The following is a 16,583-nucleotide window of genomic DNA, read 5'->3' as shown; positions in this document are numbered from 1 at the left end:
GGTGGAAACTCAGCTGACAAATTAATCCTGGTTTACAGATCAGACCTAGCGAATATGAGTAAATTATGTTAAACCAGCAGTAAATTGTGCTAATTGGTTCTTTTGAAGAAAATTGAGTCTTTGAAATTCATTACTGGCTGGGGGGGGTTGAATTGTAAAATTGTAAAAGGATGCCAGATCAGGGGTGATCTTCACGTGGGGAAAGCAAAGTAAAATATAGTAACCAAGGGTGGAGGAGATAAATGGAGAAGACAAAGAGTTGCAAGTGGTGAAATCTGATCAGAAAGTGGAATTTCAAACCAGAGGGAGGGATGGCATATGGATAAGGGTTGGGGAAGAAAAATGGGAAACCTGGAATGGGGAAGGGTGATTGTTGAGCTGAGTAGGAAAAAGTAAACTAGGTGACAAAGGGAAGGAGGGAGGGGGAAGGAAAGAAAGGTATATGTGGGGGTGAGGGCTACATTTTACCTGAAGTTGGAGATTTCCATGTTTAAGAAAGAACTGCAGATGCTGGGAAAATTGAAGGTAAACATAAATGCTGGAGGAACTCAGCGGGTGAGGCAGCATTTATGAAGAAGAGTCTCGGTCCGAAACGTCGCCTATTCTTTCTCTCCATAGATGCTGCCTCACCCGCTGAGTTCCTCCAGCATGCATTTATGTCTACCTTTGTTGGATATTTCCGTGTTCATTTCATTATTTTGTATGGGACCCCAGTGGAATACAAGTTACTGTTCTTCCCGTTTGCACACGGCTTCACTCTTACGTTGGAGAAGGCCGAGGACAGTCAGTTCAGTTGGGGAATGGGTAGAGGAACTAAAGTGGCTTGCAACCAGTAGCTCCAGCTGGCTCTGTACAACATAGTGCAAGCTTTTGGGAAAGGGTTCAAATAATCTAGGGATGGTCTCACTGAGGCGATCACATCAACAGCACTTAATGCAATAGACGAGAGGAGGAAGTGCATTTATATCTCTATCTCAGCTGGAAGGAATGTTTGGGTCCCTGAATAATGAGATATAGAGACAGGAGTTGCACCTCCTGTGGTTACTCGGAAACATATCCCGTGGAGGGATGAGCGGATCTAGGAGTCACAGAGGGCAGTCTGTGTGGAAAGCAGAAAGGGTGAAGCAAAATGTGTAATATGCGACTGGTGTTGGGATCACATTGAAGATGGCGGAAAAAACTAAAATCGGACAATGATACGTTGGATGGTGATGGGGTGAAATGCAAGGAACTCTATCCCTGTTCTGTATGGGCAGAAAATATTGGTGCAGCCTTTAGGTGGCAGGGGAGGGGGGGGGGGGGAGAGAAAGATTGTCAAAACCGTGTTTACTAAACAAAGACGTCAGAGAGTGGAAATCTTCAATTTGATGCGGCAGAGATGGAGAAACGAATAGAAAGGAATTGGTGCCCTTGAAAGAGACGGGGTCAGAGGATGTGAAGTCAAGACAACTGTGGAAATCAGTGGGCTTTCAGCAGACGTCTGTGGATAGACCTTCTCTAGAGATGGAGAGTGAGATCAAGAAAGGGGGGGGAGAGGCATCAGAGACAGTCCAACTAATTCGAGGACAGGGTTGAAGTTGGTGACAAAGTTGATGAAATTAATAAAATTCATGAATTCTGCACAATAGGTAGTCCCAGTACAGTCGAATTTGTGGAAAAAGAGTTGGGTAGTAGTGCCGGGCTAGTTTAGAAAGAGAATTCAATGTAGGAGGGGGAGCCGTCAAAAAGACTGACATAGCTAGGTCTCATGAGGCTCATGGCTATACCTTTGCTTTGAAGAAATTGAGATGAATGAAAAGAAATGTGGAGGGTGAGGGGACGTTCTGCCTGTCAGAGGAGATCCTTATTTGAAGGAAACTGTTCTCTGTTCTGGGAAGAATGGGAAAATAGAAGTGTAAAAGGATTTGATGCCCAAGGCAAAGATGAGGCGGTGGGAATCGATATCTCGGTAATGATTGATCTAAATGATGACTTGGACCAATGAAACTACCTGAAGAAGGCAGAAAATAAACTATCTTCCGCTTATTAGCCATGGGTTTTGTCTCCCTTTGTTGCTTTAGCAAGAGATTACATAATATGATGTGAGAGGTAGAGAAAGAGCTACTATACTATAAAAGTTGTCTTTGTGATGTGATTAGGCTTGATGGGTCTATCCATAGATGCGTAGGATTGTTAAATGCACAATTTCTTACTCGTTACAGAAAAATGAATGTTACGAAGAAACATCATGGACTGCAGAATTGAAAAATGGTGCATTATTTGTGGCAACACGAGATTTCAAAATCAAAGGAGTACAAAATTATATCCAAACAGGCAGAAACTTTTTTTTCTGTCAATGATCCATAAAGAGCAATGTTTACCTGTCCTTTCCTTCGATGTCAAAGCAAAATCTCTTGTCTGTGGAATCAGACTTTTTCCTTGTGCAGGATTTAACAATAAATGCATCTTCATCGCCCTAAACAAAAATGTACTCCATTTTTAAAACAATCTCAATATTCAAAACAAATGCATTTTACAAAATAAATCAGTTTCAAAAATATTTAAGATAAAGTATAGAATGTAGAAACAAGGAACTGCAGATGGTGCATTATATTTGAGATATCTGCAGTTTAACCGTTATTTGCATGTAGCCATGTTAATCATAGAATGCTTCACACAGAATACGACATCAAATGCATTTACATCTGGCCTTTCTCATTCAATCTCAGGTAATTTGAGGTAGAAACCGTTTGGATGACCTATGACCTAACTCACACCAACTCGTGGTCATACATCAATCCTGGGCCTTCTACCTATTCTGGTTTCCAGTTAAGTAACCCCGTGGATTAAAAATTCTTACTGTAGTTTCTCAATCCTTACTTTGCTTATTTCCATCCTAACTCTGTGTCTGCCATAGTTCCATAAGTTCTGAATTTCTAGCGCACCTACCAAGCAGAGCCTTATCAAAGGCCTTGCTGAAGTCCATACAGACTACATCACCTGCCTTGCCCTCATCAACCTCCTCAGTTACTTCTTCAGAGACGATCCTCCATACACAAAACCATGCTGACTATGCCCAATCAAAGATTTCAAAGGTCTTTTATTGTCACATGTGCCAATTAAGGTACAGTGATATGCGAATTACCATACAAAAAAAAGCACCAAGGCACACAACTATATAAAAGTTAACATAAACATCCACCTCAGCAAGGCCTTTTGATAAGGTTCTGCTAGGTAAGTGCTCCAGAAATTCAAGTTAACAAATACAATGGATTCCCCACATTCCGCACTATGGTAGAAGACAAAAAAAAAGTCCTCTTTATTCTCCTCGGTTTATTCCATCCGTCAGGGCGATCAAGGCTTCCGCTGAACCGAAACTCCGTCGGGGCGATCGAAACTCCTGTGGCTTGGAGTTCCGGCAGCCGCGGGAGCCGTTAAACTCCGCAGTTCATCGAGGTCGATCCCTAAAAGGGATCCTGAGGCTTGGAGGTAAGTCTGAAGGCTCCCCGCGGTCTCCAGAAAGGCCGCCAATTTCTTGATGACCGCGGGATCAGTGATGTTAAATCCGCCAAAAAAGTTCCCACGGCTTCGTCGAGGTAAGAGGTCGAAAGTTTACCAAAGGGATCCCGAGCTCCGCGATGGTAAACAAGCTAAAGAAAACTAAAAACATACATTTAACACATACAATTAAAACACAAAGAAGGAAAGGACAGACAGACTGTTGGCGAGGCAGCCATTGCTGGCGCCACCTGGTGGTCCGATCAACCACTGTCTTTACAAATGCATATATCTCTTATCATTCAGTATCGTTTCCAGAGTCTTTCCTACCACAGATGTTAGCCTAAAGGACACAAAATATTGCATTAACTCAGTGGGTCAGGCAGAAATTGGATAGGTGATGATTCAGGTTGAGACCCTTCTTCATGTTGGAGTGTCTGATGGACTAGAGAAGTCAAAACGGTTGTTGTCCTGCTGGCAGTGAAAATAAAAAGGTTCATAGAGGGCAGAAGGGCAGAACACGGGGTGTAAGAGGTGGGGAATGCTGGAGGCATGAGAAGAGATAATCAGTGGGAGGCGAGGACTCCTTCCCATTGAAAGAAGAAAAGCTTTACATCATGACGGGCCTGGAACTCGTTGACCCGGCGGTGGCGGGGTACAAAGATAAGGCCTCGGTTGAGAACAGACCGTTCTGTATTAGAAAAAGAGAGGCCATGGGGTTGTGTCAGAGGGGAGCAGAGAGAGGCTTGGGGAAGGTACTGTGGCAGGGATGGGAGCTGAGAGGGGAAGGGGGTGGTGTAGGGGTGGGGGTTAGGAGAAATTGGTAGTTTGAAGAGAGGAATGGGCAGCAGGACCCAATGGTGCTATTACCGAGTTTCATTGTAGAATGGGGGAGGGGGGAGCAGGAGGACCTAGGAAAGTCAGACCACATGGTGTTGTAGCCGGCATCGTGAAGGCCCTCGGCCGGGCAAGTTGACACCTTCGACCTGCTGGTGGCTGGGGGGTGAGCAGAGGATCGGGGAAGTCATTTGCCAAGGCCACGGACAGCCGGAGTTCAAGTAAGGGACAGTGTTGGTGGCTGCAGGTGCGGTCTGGACGCAGCCGAGGAAAGTGTGGGCCAGCGGTGGCCATGGTGTCAGTAGGTCCAGCCTAAATGCGGCTGAGGAGGTGGTGACGTACGCAGGCGGTGCGGTTTGGCGGCAGCTTCAGCAGTCCTGGCCTCGGAGAGACCGGGGTGGCAGTGAACGTTGCCGCTGCTTCTTCTGGCGGCGCTGTGGGGTCTAGCCTCATAGTAGTCGGGCACATGGCCAATCTGTAGTGGAGCCACTGGCCTGCGGGCCATCGGAGTACGGCTGAGTCAAGCAGAGTCGGCAAATACGTCACCTATCCACATTCTCCACAGATGTTGCCAGACCCCCTGTGTCCTTTTGTGTATTAACCAGAATCTTCAGTTCATTGTTTCTACCGATGTTGGGCTTATACAGTGTCCACCATCATGTTTAGGACAAAGACCCATCATTTATTTATTTGCCTCTGTAGTAATAATAATAATAATAATAATAATAATAATAATAATACAGGTGCACAACCTTTTATCCCGAGTTCCGGAAACCGAAAAACTCCGAAAACCGGCCATTTTTACCAGGATGTCGTCTGCACACCAAAGCTCGCGTTTGGCGCCAAACTTGACCCGAAACGACCCATGGTCAACCCAGGTCTGTATTACTGTAGCGGCTGCCTCCTCCCCGGAGACCGGGGAGACACTTAAACATCTGTAAATCATTGCTTAAATGTTAGTCAGTTATTTTGGAGGGCTTTTATGTGAAGGGGGTGGGGGGGGAGTGAAGGGGGAAACTTTAATTCTTAGTCCCCTACCTAGTCGGAGAGGCGGGGAGCGGTCAATGCCTTACCGGGTCGCCGTGCAGTAAGCTCCGCAGCGCTGTGGCTGCCAACTCCCAGCTGGGGCTGCGGGCGTCCGGCCGCGGCAACTCTACCCCTGGCTGCGCGGCGCTCCAAATCCAGCGCGGCCCGCGGCCGGACGCCTGCAGCCCCAGCTCCGTGATGTTGTGTGTCGGCGGCCACAGCGCTCCGGAGCTTACCGCACGGCGATCCTGTAAGTCATTGCCCGCTCCCCGCTGGTATCCCAGCGCTGCAACGCCGCCGACTCCCAACATCGCAGAGCTGGGGCTGCGGGCGTCCGGTGCTGGATTTGGAGCGCCGCGCAGCCAGTAGAGTTGCCGGGGTCGGAGCTCCAACCGGCGCCACCCGCAGCCGGACGCCCGCAGACCCCAGCTGGGAGTTGGCGGCCACAGCGCTGCGGAGCTTACTGCACGGCGACCCGGTAAGGCATTGCCCGCTCCCCGCCTCTCCGACCAGGTAGGGGACTAAGAATTAAAGTTTCCCCCTTCACCCACCCACCACATAAAATCCCTCCAAACTAACTGACTAACATTTATGCAATGATTTACAATGATTCCCCAGTCTCCGGGGAGGAGGCAGCCGCTCCAGACTTTTCAAGCCGCCCGTGCTACCTACCTAATCTACGCTAAAAATCTTCCATTTGGAAATCCGAAAATGTCCGAAATCCGACAAGTGTCTGGTCCCAAGGCTTTCGGATAAAAGGTTGTGCACCTGTAATAATATCTTTTATTGTCATTGCACATAAGCGCAACGAGATTTGGTATGCAGCTTCCAACCGATGTCATAACATAAATAACTAATAACATTTGGATTTAGATATCCCGAGGATATGGATTGTAAAAAGAACAGTAAAACAGTCAAAACAGTTCAACAGACTAACAGTGCTCCACAATTTGAGATTTGTAATAGAAAAAAATCACATGTGGTTAAAGTGCACATTGTCAGATTTAATAAAGGCTATTTTTTTTAATATATTTTGGTTTCACCATGTAGTTTGTTCCCAGGTTTTTATTTGCAGCCTTCTTAAATACAACATTAGCCTCCCTCCTGTGGTCTGATACCTCAACCGCATCTAATGATTTGTAAATCTTAGTCACTGCTCCTGTAATTTCTTCTCTAATTTTCTTTCTTAAATATATTCAGAAGAAAGAGATGAGAGGAAAATACAAGGAGGGAATTACAAACCTTTAAGGCCTTTGCACCACTTCCAAGCATTTCATCAGTAAGTTAACAGAGATAACAGAGCACCAGTATACATACTTGCCTCACACCCCAGCAAAGAACATGTTACATAGAAACATGGAAAATAGGTGCAGGAGGCATTCGGCCCTTCGAGCCAGCACCACCATTAATTGTGAGCATGGCTGATCGTCCCCAATCAATAACCCGTGCCTGCCTTCTCTCCCATATCCCTTGATTCTATTAGCCCCTAGAGCTCTATCTAACTATCTCTTAAATCCATCCAGTGACTTGGCCTCCACTGCCCTCTGTGGCAGGGTATTCCACAAATTCACAACTCACTGGGTGAAAAAGTTTTTTCTCACCTCAGTCTTAAATGACCTCCCCTTTATTCTAAGACTGTGGCCCCTGGTTCTGGACTCGCCCCACATTGGAAATTTTTTTCCTGCATCTAGCTTGTCCAGTTCTTTTATAATTTTATATGTTTCTGCAAGATCACCCCTCATCCTTCCAAACTCCAGTGAATACAAGCCTAGTCTTTTCAATCTTTCCTCATATGACAGTCCTGCCATCGCAGGGATCAATCTCGTGAACCTACGCTGCACTGCCTCACAATTCTAAAATCAACAGATCAGTTTGAGAGGCAATGGATATTATGGTGGTAATTGGATGGAGGGTGGTTGGGGTTGGAAAGATAATGTAGAATGGATAACACAAATAACACATTACATCCAAAAAAAGTTAAATCAAACGCAAATTTACTGAGTGGCATTCTCTGCTATTAATATGAATTAGAAAAGCAATTTCACGTGCAGGGCAGGTGTGCAATTAAGGTGAATAGCTAACAACGGTTGTTCAAGTTAGGATGTCCACTATTAGCTTCAGAAAAAATTGTGCTGCCCAGTCTGCGTCACTATTAATATGTATCAAACATGTGACGTCATTACCTTGGTAAATATGTTTGAGATCTATTGTTTGAGATTTTTACAAACCAGTTTAAATACTTACAATTTTCCCACCTGATCTCTGATCAAACTGCAACATGGTAAACCTCTTTGTCTCCTTTTTATAAGTGCAGTAATATTTCACCCAACTTGAGCCAAAGGGACCTGTTCCTGGAACACACAGAGCAATCAGATGTCATTTACCAGTCACTTAAATATTTAACACACAGGAGTAAATTACCATCAAATCAGTGGGTTGATATAAATGCTTTCCTTTGGAAAAAAAATCACATAAATTGATTTTACAAGAACCTTTACAAAGAACCAAACAAAGAAACATGTGTACATGCAATTCAAATACTAGATCCCAAACCCAATTTTTTGAAGATAAAAATAGGTGGCATTTCTAAAATTGGCAGTTTAAAGGGAATTTGAGGAGGCGGGTTTTTTTTTTAAACATTATGGCTGGTGACTGGAAATTGCACAGTTGGATACAATCAGTATGTTTAATAGACATTTAAACAAGCACTTAAATAGGCAGATCAACCTAATGCAGGCAAATGGAATCAGTGTAGATGGGCAAGACATTCAGCGTAAACAAGATGGGTTGAATGGCCCATTTCTGTGCTGAACAACTCTGACTAAGATTAAGAATGTTAAAAGAAACATCTTGATTTTCTAGGTACACTTTATACTGTAGCAAATCTAAAATGAGGAAGAATTGTACTGCGGAAACAGGCCCATCGCGACCAGCGATCCCGCACACTGACACTATCCTACACACACTAGGGACAAGTTACACTTATATCAAGCCAATTAACCTACAAACCTTTACATCTTTTGGAGTGTGGGCAGAAAGCGAAGATCCCACAGAAAACCCACACGGTCACTGGGAGAATGTACAAACCGAACAGACAGCACCCGTAATCAGGATCGAACCTGCGCCTCCGGTGCTGCACGCACAGTAAGGCAGTAACTCTCACGCTACGCCACCATGCCGCCCACCAGGGTTCACACAGAACAACTGTTTGCAGTCACCATTGTTTCACCCCTTCAATTTTTCTGTGGTCCAATATTCATCATCATCAATCTGCCCCATGAACTATCTTTTAAAATTCAGCTTTTACAATCCAGGACCAAAATAATACAGCCAATTTTAAATAACAACTATTTCCAATTATTGATTTGACTATTTCATCTACTGAGGCAGATAAACTAATGGGTAAAATAGCCAAAGAAACAAAAGTATAGGCATATTTAACAGCTTCTACAATGCAAATTAAAAATCTTTTAAATTAAGAAGCATTTTAAGAAACATACTTTTCTCGTGTAGATAAAGGTATCCTTCCGTGGTGAACGGCGTTGTCCGAGTATGTTCGTGAGGATTCTTTCTAATCTTGTTCATTAGGTCCTCCACTTCTGACCTTGTACCCTCAAATCGATTCCTCGCCTATGGAACAAGGTAATAAAAAAGTGTAAATATTCAGTGGCAAGGAGCCAAACACTACCATTTACTGATTATTATCTCATTACTGTAATTCAATCTATCATGTTCATCTCTTTCTAACGTCTGACAAAGGCTCTTTACCCTGAAATGCTAACTCTGTTGCCACTCACAGATGCTGGCTGAACTATTGAATGTTTCTAATATTTCCTGTTTTTACCCCAAAAAACATGTTGCATTCATTCACAGACTGTGGGCATTAATGGCATTTAATACTCAAGGTTCATTGCACTTGATTTTAATGACATACATGACCATCTCGGAGTGCTGTCAAGAGCCAAACATATTGTTTCTCCAGTCAGCAGAAACTCCCTCTGCTTCCATAACATCAAACAAAACCTAGTTCTGCATCCACCTTAGGGGTCATAAATTCCACCAGCCTATACTGAGAGTAGTAGCTGTAATTTCCCTACCCGTGAAGCACACGAGATAGAAACAGGAGGCAGTTCTATGGCTCCACCACTCCAAACCGTGAAATCTATTTTTTTTATCTCAGCACCACTTTCCAGCAGTAATCCTTGATTTCCTTAATATACTATTAATCTCTGTGCTGAATGTTCAGCACGGAGCTGTAGGTCTCTTACAGCTCTCTTGGATGGAAAATTCCAAAGAATCACTACCAAGTGAAGAAATGTATTTTCATCTTAGTGTTGAATTAGCAACCGTTTATTGCAAAATTGCAATCACCTGGCTCTAGCTACCCAGCCAGAGGAAACATCCATGCCTGACTTGTCAAGCCCTGTGTGTTTCAATGAGATTGCATCCCATTCTTAATGGGGGCTCAACCTAATTAATCTCTCTATTTAATATTACTACCCCCGTCTCCCTCCCCATCAATCTGAACCTTTGGTGTACTCCCTCTACTGCAAGTACATGCTCATGGCGTGAGACCAGATCTGTACATAATATTCAAAGAGCAGTCTAAACCAGCTCCCCAGGCCCATATATTTCCAGGAAGATATATTAAAATCTTCTGGCAATTAAAGCCAACTTATTTCCTAACTGCCCACTTAAACTACATTTTAATTGTCTTGTATTTTGTACAAGGACCCAGGTCTCTTTGGACATCACCACAATTCAATCTCTCAAATGTTATAAATACTCTGCTTTTTTTTTTAACTGAAGGACACAATTTCACATTTTCACATTTTCCACCTTGTATTCCAACTTTAAAGCCTCCATGTATCCTCTTCACAACCCACAGTCACAGCTCCATATCTTCAAAGTTAGATTATGACACTCAATCCCCATCAATCAAATCACTGATGTGGATTGTTAATAACTGGAGTCCAAGCACAGATTTCTGTTCACTGTGTTCCAACCAGAAAAAGATCTGATTGTTACTAATCTGTTTTCTGTCCATTAACCAATACTTAATCCATGTCATTACATTATCAACCCCATGTGTAAGCCTGGGTGGATAGTATCTATGTTATTCCAGAACTGAGCCAGAACAATCATTCACTTCCACACTGGATCATTAACTGAATTGAAAGTACAATATCACTGAAAATGGACCAAATGTCTGGTATCCTGTTATTAATTTTTTCCGTTCGAAATTATAGAATAAAGTTGAACCCCTAGCCACATACATCATGGCCAACACATGTTTAAAAATAAACAATGCATAGGAGAAAAAAAGAAAGCCAGCCAGGCACCACAAGGCTGCATACTCTCCCCTCTCCTTGACTCTCTCTACACCAACGACTGCACCTCCATAGACTCATCTGTCAAGCTTCTCAAATTTGCGGACGACACAACCCTGATTGGACTGATCCAGGATGGGGAGGAATCTGCCGACAGACAGGAAGTGACACAGCTGTCCTGGTGCCATCGCAACAAACTGGAGCTCAATGCTCTTAAGACGGTGGAATTGATTGTAGACTTTAGGAGAGCTCCTTCTTCCCTCCCCACCTCTCCGCCCACTCTCCATCAACAGCACCACAGTCACATCTGTGAAGTAATTTAAGTTCATTGGAACCATCATCTCCAGGGACCTCAAATGGGAGGCCACTATCGACTCCACAGTCAAAAAGGACCAACAGAGGATGTACTTCCTGCGGCAGCTGAGGAAACAAACTGCCACAGGGAATGATGGTCCAGTTTTATATTGCCATCATAGAGTCTGTCCTCACCTTCTCCATCATGGACTGGTCATCCACCAAGCATGACACCTGGAGGGTTCGTTCAGGCGAGAAGGTTATTGGCTGCAACCTTCCCCCCATCGACCAACTGTACACTGCAAGGGCCAGGAAGTGAGAGGGTAAGATCATCTCTGACCCCTCTCATCCTGGCCACAAACTCTTTGAAGCACATCCTTCTGGAAGGCGACTCCGGACTGTCAAAGCCGCCACAGCCAGACATAAAAACAGCTTTTTTCCACGAGCAGTAGCTCTACTCAACAGCCAAAAATCTGTATCCTCCTTTTGCTCAAGTATTTTATTTAATTCTTCACATGTGTAAATTATGTTTTATTTTTAATTGCCTACTGTTTATTGTGTTGTTTCTTGCGAGCATAGCATCAAGGCAAATTCCTTGTATGTATACATATTTGGCTAATAAAATGTATTCAATTCAATTCACAAATGTTTGAAAGCGGGTATCAAAAACCAGTTTATATACAGCTTCTGGAAAAACAAGGCTTACATTTTGTATGTGGAGGTGTAAGTCAGTTTTGTAGTGATCAAAATCTTTGGCCAGTTCATAACCTTGATGATAAAATGTGAAAAGCATCTGAAAGAAAGACAGCATCTGAAAGAGAAAACAAAAGTTCACTAATTTTTAATACATTGGTTCCAACATATTGAGGAAGGAAAAATAAGGCAGCCAGCTACAGAAGGTAGATATCTTAAATTAACAATTTTAGCTAGAGCAGAGTACAAATTCCCCAGACTTCAGCTTCAACAGTGTGAAAAGCTGAGGTAGGGAGGTCGGCAGGGGTAGGAGGTGTTGAAGGTGACTGCTTGATTTAAAACAAGTTTAAATTGATGTGGAAGCAACAATTATTGAATCAGCGTCAAAGTTAAATAAGTGCTGCATTATTTAAGTTTGATTTTAATTCTTGTTCTGGTCAACGTGACATGGCAGGTCTCCCCAATCCCTGCAGAATGAATGCCCCGTGCCATGTGGGATATCCCAAGGTGTGCACACCTTAGGCACCGTGAGAAATCCCAGATGGTTCACCTGTTCTGAACACCCATACTAGCAAGGAAATGTTATCAAATGGAAGATCTAAAGGTCTGAGTTTCAGAGCTTGAACAAGGGTCAGAGTCACTCCAATACAATGGCAAGGCAAAGCATTACATGAAAGCATGTCCAAAGAGTTCATCATTTCACAATGCAATGAAGGAATGGGTGACAACTAGGCAGACCAGTTAATACAGGAGTTCACCAAGTGCCATATACCCTACCTGGTAATTTACCTCAGACTATGACAGAAGACAACAACTCTGCACGGGAGTATAATCAAAGGCCATGGCAATGGGATTAACACAATGATGAGGATTGAGGGCAGAAAGGACAATAGAGCTGTCATCTTAGGATATTAAATTGTTTGGGGGGGGGAAATAAATAAATCGGTAGCCATGTATTTAATTCCAGGGAGGCATGTGCTTCCCAGTTATCAAGTCAAGGATGTCTTGAAATAGATGCAGAGCATTTTGAGCAGATGGGATATGCAGCCAGAGGACACCATGGTCTCATTGGCATAAAGGAGGGAACAAGAAGGTTCTCCAAGGCCACTTTGGGTACTGATAAGAGACTAAAAAGCAGGTGATTGAAGGGAAAGAGGCGTAGGAATTAACATGTGAGCTTTTGAAAAATCAAAATGTCAATGTGAAGGTATAGAATTATGAATGAAACATTGAGAATTATAAATGAACAAAATATATTGATGCGTTTTGCTTTTTTAAAAGTGGAAAGTCAACTATGCCAGATATTCAAAAAAGATATTCCAGGCTTTTATAAACAAAACTTAAGGGAACACATGACAGAGATTGTGACTATAATTCTGTAACATCTGGGCTGCTGGACATGTCCCACAACCTTACCATAAACAACACATTACACAGGCAAAGTAGCATCACTTGCTACTTAACTGCCACATTAAGCCATTTGATCTCACCCCATCAAAGATATTCTCTTTGTTCTTCCCGCCACCCTCTCAGCCGTTATTGAAAGCGAACATTTTTGTTTCCCAGTTCTGATAATGGGTCCTGGACCTGATATATTAACTATTTCTCTCTTGACGGATGCAATCTAACGTGCTTTGAATTTCCATCATTTTCTCTCTTTATTTTACCTCAGATTTTAATTTTCATTGCATAAAATGTATCTGCATTGGTGACAACAGTCCCATATCATGGTGCCAATGACCATTTTAAAGTGCCCACCAAATGTAGCTTCATTAGTTCCTCCAACTAATTTTGAAAGTATCAGTTCAACTTTTGGAGGAAATTATTAAAGAGAAAACCATTGAAAAATAATGTAAGAGTTGAAAAAAAGTACAAGCATGATCTCAGGATTGAGTAGGGTAACATGTGAAGAGTGCTTGATAATAATAATAATACATTTTATTTGCGGGCGCCTTTCAAAGTCTCAAGGACACCTTACAGAAATTAACAAGAGAGAAAAAACATATAGTCGGAGTAAAATAAATAATAAGGACATCACCAATACACAAATTAAAGACAGAATTTGCTCCAAAGACAAAAAATCAAAAACACAATGTGAAGAGAGAGCAGTGGCAGCTAAACCGCGCCAGCGTCCACTCTCCCTTCCGACAGCCATCTTGGACACTGGGCCTAGACTCGTTGGGACTTTAGTAGAAGAATGAGGGGGAACCTCATTGTACAGAATAGTGAAAGGCTTGGATAGAGTGGATGTGGAGAGGATATTTCTACTAGTGGGACAGTCTTGGACTAGAGGTCACAGACTCAGAATTAAAGGACATTCTTTTAGGAAGAAGGTGAGAAGGAATTTCTTTAGTTAGAGGGTGGTGAATCTGTGGAATTCTTCGCCACAGAAGGCTGTGGAGGCAAAGTCAGTGAATACACTTAAGGCAGAAATAGAGAGATTCTTGATTAGTACGGGTGTCAGAGGTTTATGGGGAGAAGGCAGGAGAATAGGGTTAGGAGGAAAAGATAGAATGGCAGAGTAGACTTGAGTAGAATGGCCTAATTCTGCTCCTGGCACTTATGGCCTTAAAGGGAAAAAAAGAGGTATGGGAAGAAAGTGAAGATGATGAGCAAGGTTGGACGAACAGAATGACTGAAAATCGAGGGAAGCAAGAAGTGAATCAGGATTCTGAAGCACAGAACTCATCACACTCGCCATCACGTGTTTTGTAGTTGCAATTTTCCATCTTTCAGTTCAGTAAAATACTAATCTTACTTGAATCAGAAATAGAATTGGGATCAAAAGAAAATATATTTCCACACATTGACAGTTTTATAGAACTGGAATAAGTTATGAATTGGTGAGTGGTTTCACATGGTAGCTTCAAGAAATGTAAAATATCATCACGTTTTTCTCCAAATTTGACTTACAGGTTCCACAAATTCAAACTTCTTGCGTTCTTGAATTTCTTGCACTTTGCACACGTATTCCAGTGATAATTCATAGTAGTGTTGCTGAATCTGCTCGAGCTGACTATCTGCCTTGAATGACAAAGATATTCTTTATTTTTTCAATGAAATTATGGAATGCAAAGGCAAATTGTTTATAAAAATACTGTTAAATGACTGATGGAATACCTCTCAGCTATTCAACATAATTTTACAAAGGCAATCATGCATATGGAACAGAAATGCTACAATCTTTTCAATAAATGAAAAATGATTAGAAACAGAAAAAGGCCAGTTTGTGACTTGAAGTGTCTCAAAATTGTGTGATGTGTACTGTGCCTTTTAATTTTACAAAACTTAACCAGATACCTCATTAGCTTCTTTTGAATTTACTTGTCCAGCAGACCATTGCATAACTGCACCAAATTGAAAATTAAATCTTAATTCTGTACATTAGTCTTTTCGACATTCATACCATCCTTCCTTGTAAAATTCATGACTGGTTAAAAAAATTTAGTTTAATATCTATGCTATAAATACTCTTAAATATTTCAATGTGAACTCTTGAACTTTCACTTCTCCAGAAAAATGTTCCCAATATTCAGAGCTTTTCTCACGACTTGCATGGCTATTCATAGATATCAATTAAATATTTTCAAATATCTGCAGTAGGGCGAACACAAGGTCTAACCTGTCCCAAAATCACCCCATTGTATGATTCGGGCAGTTTCGAAGAGCATTTGCACTTTCTACAAGTACAAACAAACCTGGTATTTGTTCTCCGTCTCAGTGTATGTCCACAATGAATATCCAGCACTTTTGCAAAGTTTAAATAGGTCACATGTTAACACCATTAACAATCAGAAATTGTCACCCTCTTACTATATTATCCTAAAAAGCAAATAACAACCTGAGCTACTGAACATCCATTGAACCAAATAGCAAAGATTTCTATAAACACATGGTAAAAATGGTAAACAAAAAATGTATCTTCAGCCCAAAGCGTTCATGAGCGCGAGTTCTCATCTTTTCACATTTCCCAGTTTGAATTTTCCTCAAATGAGATTCAATACGGGTAAGTGCACACACCCCAGTCCACTTATGCGAAGGGGCCTGAATATGGGAGTTATTTGGCCATTACAGGTGGCTGTGGCCTGTCAGGCACCCGAGGGGAAGAATTTGGGCAACAGGCCAGATCTGGACAATTGTGTTGTTACTTGTATTTACTATTACTCACAAACCTGACAAATTAGACAAAAGCTGCTAATTTATATAGGAATTTAGTGCACTTGAAGCCACATGATTATCTGAATCAATGTTTTATTTCTCCTTCTAAATGAAGAAGGGTCCTGACCCAAAACGCTGTCTATCCATTTCCTTCCACAGATGCTGCCTGACCCGCTGTATCCTTCATCACTTTCTTTTTTTTTTGCTCAAGATTCCAACATCCACAGTCGTTTGTGTTCCCACTCATTTCTGTGGTTCCTTGCTATTTAGTGACCCAAATATCCCTACTCTCCATGTTCCGCAACTTACCATTCTCCTTTCAATGCCACCGTACAGGCAGTATATGGGTTATGTACTGCAAGGGTTCCATTTCTGAAAACTGTTTGTAAAGTTATTTTTCTGTGAGTCAGAAACATCTGATTTTCATTGCTACCCATATCATATTGTTCGGCATAACTTGCTATCATTCTTTCATTTTATAGAATGTCTTCTATGTTCGCCCCAACACTAACCATAATTAAAATAATGATACATACTGTATCCAGCTGTTGATGAATACCATGAAACATTTATTATCTTGAAAGGTTCTTAAAAAAATTATGGGAGAACTTTGTAAAGTTGGATTTTCCAGTCAAGACTTCCATTAGCAGGCGACCCCATGTCTTATTGGCATTCTCATGCATTCTTATCTTGTGCACTGGTCTTTAATGTAGCACATAATAAAATCCATTCTGGAGATTCAAACGCATTTTTTTTCCAAACTGGTTC

At 42.1% G+C, this 16,583-nt stretch overlaps 1 protein-coding gene across 2 annotated transcripts in view; it reads right to left on the bottom strand.

The window, feature by feature from the left end:
* Nucleotides 1–16,583, bottom strand: part of arhgap10 (Rho GTPase activating protein 10) — a 168,327-nt gene that overhangs the window by 61,842 nt on the left and 89,902 nt on the right. For both annotated transcript variants that reach the window (XM_055646520.1, XM_055646528.1), the window contains 5 exons: nucleotides 14,571–14,681; nucleotides 11,671–11,775; nucleotides 8,841–8,970; nucleotides 7,585–7,691; nucleotides 2,361–2,455 (listed from right to left, as the gene is read on the bottom strand). In XM_055646520.1, the coding sequence (XP_055502495.1) occupies nucleotides 2,361–2,455; nucleotides 7,585–7,691; nucleotides 8,841–8,970; nucleotides 11,671–11,775; nucleotides 14,571–14,681 (548 nt within the window). The remainder of the gene's footprint in view (nucleotides 1–2,360; nucleotides 2,456–7,584; nucleotides 7,692–8,840; nucleotides 8,971–11,670; nucleotides 11,776–14,570; nucleotides 14,682–16,583) is intronic.

This window comes from Leucoraja erinacea, chromosome 1, assembly GCF_028641065.1.
Source record: "Leucoraja erinacea ecotype New England chromosome 1, Leri_hhj_1, whole genome shotgun sequence".
Taxonomy (NCBI): Eukaryota; Metazoa; Chordata; class Chondrichthyes; order Rajiformes; family Rajidae; genus Leucoraja; species Leucoraja erinaceus.
The sequence above is the reverse complement of the archived record's forward strand: the minus strand, read 5'-3'. Positions and strand labels throughout refer to the sequence as shown.